At 34.6% G+C, this 3,773-nt stretch overlaps 1 protein-coding gene across 2 annotated transcripts in view; it reads left to right on the forward strand.

Annotated features, from left to right (window-relative positions):
* LOC107696363 (monocyte to macrophage differentiation factor-like) overlaps window positions 1–3,773 on the forward strand; it is a 30,261-nt gene that overhangs the window by 11,297 nt on the left and 15,191 nt on the right. For both annotated transcript variants that reach the window (XM_016496662.1, XM_016496661.1), the window contains exons 4-5: window positions 413–487; window positions 3,547–3,648. In XM_016496662.1, coding sequence (XP_016352148.1) covers window positions 413–487; window positions 3,547–3,648 — 177 coding nt within the window. The remainder of the gene's footprint in view (window positions 1–412; window positions 488–3,546; window positions 3,649–3,773) is intronic.

Raw genomic sequence — 3,773 nt, forward strand, 5'->3', positions numbered from 1 at the left:
GTTTGAACTCTCATTCTGACGGCACCCATTCACTGCAGAGGATCTCTGAGCAAATTATGTAATGCTACATTTCTACAAATCTGTTCTGATAAAGAAACAAACTCATCTACATCTTTGGATGGCCTGACGTAAATTTTCTTTTTTGGGGGTTTACTATTCCTTTAACTAGTCGTGCATTTCAGTTCTCATGACATTGAAAACCATTTTGTTTTTCTTTATTAAGGTTTGTATTCTTTTATACGTCGTTATGCATATTCATGAACCACTACAAAGAGAGCTTCCTTCATGGTTGACTCTAGAAATGTTCTATTGATCAACTGTAATATTCATAAAAATATGACATTTCTGTGCATATGGTGGACGAACTCTAGTGTGACCACACTTTACATGAATACTGTCTCTGTGTTTTCAGGACCATGGAGCACTGCTTCCACATGTGTGATAGAGTCGTCATATACTTCTTTATCGCTGCCTCTTACACACCATGGTACGTCTCTGTATACATTTCTGTCTTATTCAAATCACTTCAGAGAATTCAAAAATTAAATGCATATTTTATATTTATATTTAAATTTCCTTGTCTTTTTGGACACCATAATACCATGTTTGGGATCAGTAAGATTTTAGAAAGTGTCTTCTGTTCACCAAGGCTGCATTTATTTGATCAAAAATACAGTAAAAACAGTAAAATTGTGAAATATTATTACAATTTAAAATAATTTATTTCTATGTGAATATAGTGTAAAATGTAATTTATTCCTGTGAAGCAAAGCTGAATTTTCAGCAACATTACTCCAGTCTTCCTCTTTCATAACATTATAAATGTCTTTACTGTCACTTTTGATCAATTTAATGCGTCCTTGCTGAATAAAAGTATCAAACTCTTTCAAGAAATATTTGATACCGTGAATAAGGTGTACGGTAAGCATTCAGTACTGTGGTATTATCCCATAGCTCTGTACTTTTTCTAATGTTAAATATGCCATATAGTCTTCACTTCTGTGTAATATATAAGCTTCAGGATCCACAAGCGATGCATTTCCTCATTTAATTTTTAACAGTATCTCCTATCTAACAATCTTACACCTTTCTAAAGATAGAGAAATAATGGAGAATAAAAATGTATTGAATAACATAGATAAATGTAAATCCACTCTGAACAGATGGTTACAGAGGGATCTTACAATCTTTGGAAGGGTTCTTTTGTCTAAAATGGATAGTTTGTCCAGACTTATCTACCCAGCCTTCTCCTTGCCCATATCGACAAGAATGATCAAATTAATAAATAAGGTGACTTTTAAATTTATCTGGAGAAATAAATGTCACTACATAAGAAAGGAAGATATAATTAAAAAATATGAAGATGGTGGTGTGAATGCGATCGATTTTGATGTTATGAATGGTGTTCTGAAATTGAAATGGTTAAAATCCTTCATTCAAAATAGCAGTTCTTTTTGGTTTATTGTCCCCAGTGCAATTTTTAACAAACTTTTTCTACGTTGTGATTTTGAGTGTACCTCGTTACCAGTTAAACTTTCAGCTTTCCATCAGCAAGTGTTGCTCTATTGGAAATTATTGTTCAAACATAACTTCACACCTCACAACACTCCAGTTTGGAATAATAGATATATAAAGATTGGCAGAAAGTCAGTATATTCTGAGGAATGGAAATCCAAAGGAATTTGGGCGATTGCCCATTTCTTGGATGATAATGGAAATGTGTTACTGTATAGAGAATTCTGTGAAAAATTCCAACTGCAGTGTTCTGTTAATACTTATAATAGAATAATTAGAGCCATTCCAATTGCTATAAGATTAATAGTTAAAGAAGACATTTTGTACTCCAAAGGCTCCCCAGAACTGAGACAGTTCTCCTTAGAAGGTTATGATTTTTGTGATTAAAAAATGTACAAATGGAGTCATTAGAGATTTTATTTTACAGGCTTATTGTCCTAACCCTATTAGAAGGGAATACATGCTCAAAGATTTTGATATTATGGAAAAAAAAAATTAGGAAAAGCTATATATCTCTTCCTCTTCCTCCTAAAGTTAAGGAGGTGAACTTCAAAATTTTAAATGAGATTTATCCTACCAATGAATTTTTAAGACTGAAATTTAATTTGGATGTGAATAATTGTGTTTTTTGTGAAACGAATATTGAAAATCTAGAGCATGTTTTCTTTTGTTGTGATTTGGTGCAACTTTTTTGGAGAGATGTACAGAACTGGCTACAGTCTAGAGAGGTTGAACTTACAATGAAGTTAATTAGGTTTGGTATTTGTCTGGAAAACAAAGAGTTGGATTTTGTTATTAATTTCTTGCTTTGTCTTGGAAAGTCTTTCCAACATTTCCATAAAATGAAAGCAAAATACACAAATAATATTTAGACTGTTTCTGATCAAATAAAGCTGTAATTGATGCCATAAAATCATGAGTATGTTTTGATTTAAAAGGTCGGAAGCTTACATGAACAAAACAACAACAAAAAAAACACAAACATGACACTTAAATAAAGTGTGAAAAAGTGAAGTGACATGTGGCCAAGTATGGTGACCCATACTCGGAATTAGTGCTCTGCATTTATCGCATCCTAAGTGCACACACACACAGCAGTGAACACACACACACACACACACCGTGAACACACACCCGGAGCAGTGGGCAGCCATTTTTGCTGCGGTGCCCGGGGAGCAGTTGTGGGTTCGGTGCCTTGCTCAAGGGCACCTCAGTCGTGGTATTGAAGGTGGGAGAGAGCGCTGTCACTCCCCCCACCTACAATCCCTGCCGGTACGAGACTCGAACCCACAACCTTTGGGTTACGAGTCTGACTCTCTAACCATTAGGCCATGACTTCCCCTTCTAAATAATTTTATATATGTTAATATGTTATATTTTTTAAACAAATTATGAGCTCTAAAAGATTTTTTACTTTAGACCATTTACAAATGTTAAATCATAAAATAAAATGTCATGGTTCCCACTGCATCTTTCTGAAAAAAATGCAGTGATTAATATATAGTTTATTTATAGTTATTTTCAAATCTTCAATGTACTGTCATTATAAAATAACTTTATTATTGTTTATTTAATTCTAACAAATAAGTTCTTGTTAAAAACTAACCAAAATTAAAAATAATTATATATCGGCATCGGCTATTGGCCAAAATGAGTTGAAAATTAATGGCATATCGGATATCGGCAAAAATCCAATATCGTGCATCCCTATTTATTTCCATTGAAGTGTTTTATTATATTGCTGATTGATAAAACGGGCCACTTGAGATTTGCTATATAGCTCACCATGCCTCTGAATGATTTAACATTGACATTTACCACAGTATTTACATGCATTCAAAGAATGCCATGGTTTGTGTCCGACACTTCATGAAGATCAGACTTTTTACATGCTGTGCAATGATAATGAATCAGACGTGGCTGGTTTCGTCATGCTGATGGTTGTTGGATCGATCAGGGTGTGTGTGTGTGTGTTACGGTGACACACATTCCTGCGTGATGAGCACTAATGAAGGTGTGTTTTTCCCGCAGGCTCAACCTCCGGGAGCTCGGGCCTCTCGCCGCTCACATGCGCTGGTTTGTGTGGCTGATGGCGGCAGCCGGGACCATCTATGTGTTTAACTACCACGAAAAGTACGTTTGACTTCAACTTAATGTCTTATACTGTATCTGATATCCCTTGACAACATACCTTAATTATGCAAAATTGATAATTAAATGGTTAGTTCACCCAAAAATGAAAATTAGGCTGCGTTTTA

Source organism: Sinocyclocheilus anshuiensis, unplaced genomic scaffold (genome assembly GCF_001515605.1).
Source record: "Sinocyclocheilus anshuiensis isolate Anshui unplaced genomic scaffold, SAMN03320099.WGS_v1.1 scaffold62, whole genome shotgun sequence".
Lineage (NCBI taxonomy): Eukaryota > Metazoa > Chordata > Actinopteri > Cypriniformes > Cyprinidae > Sinocyclocheilus > Sinocyclocheilus anshuiensis.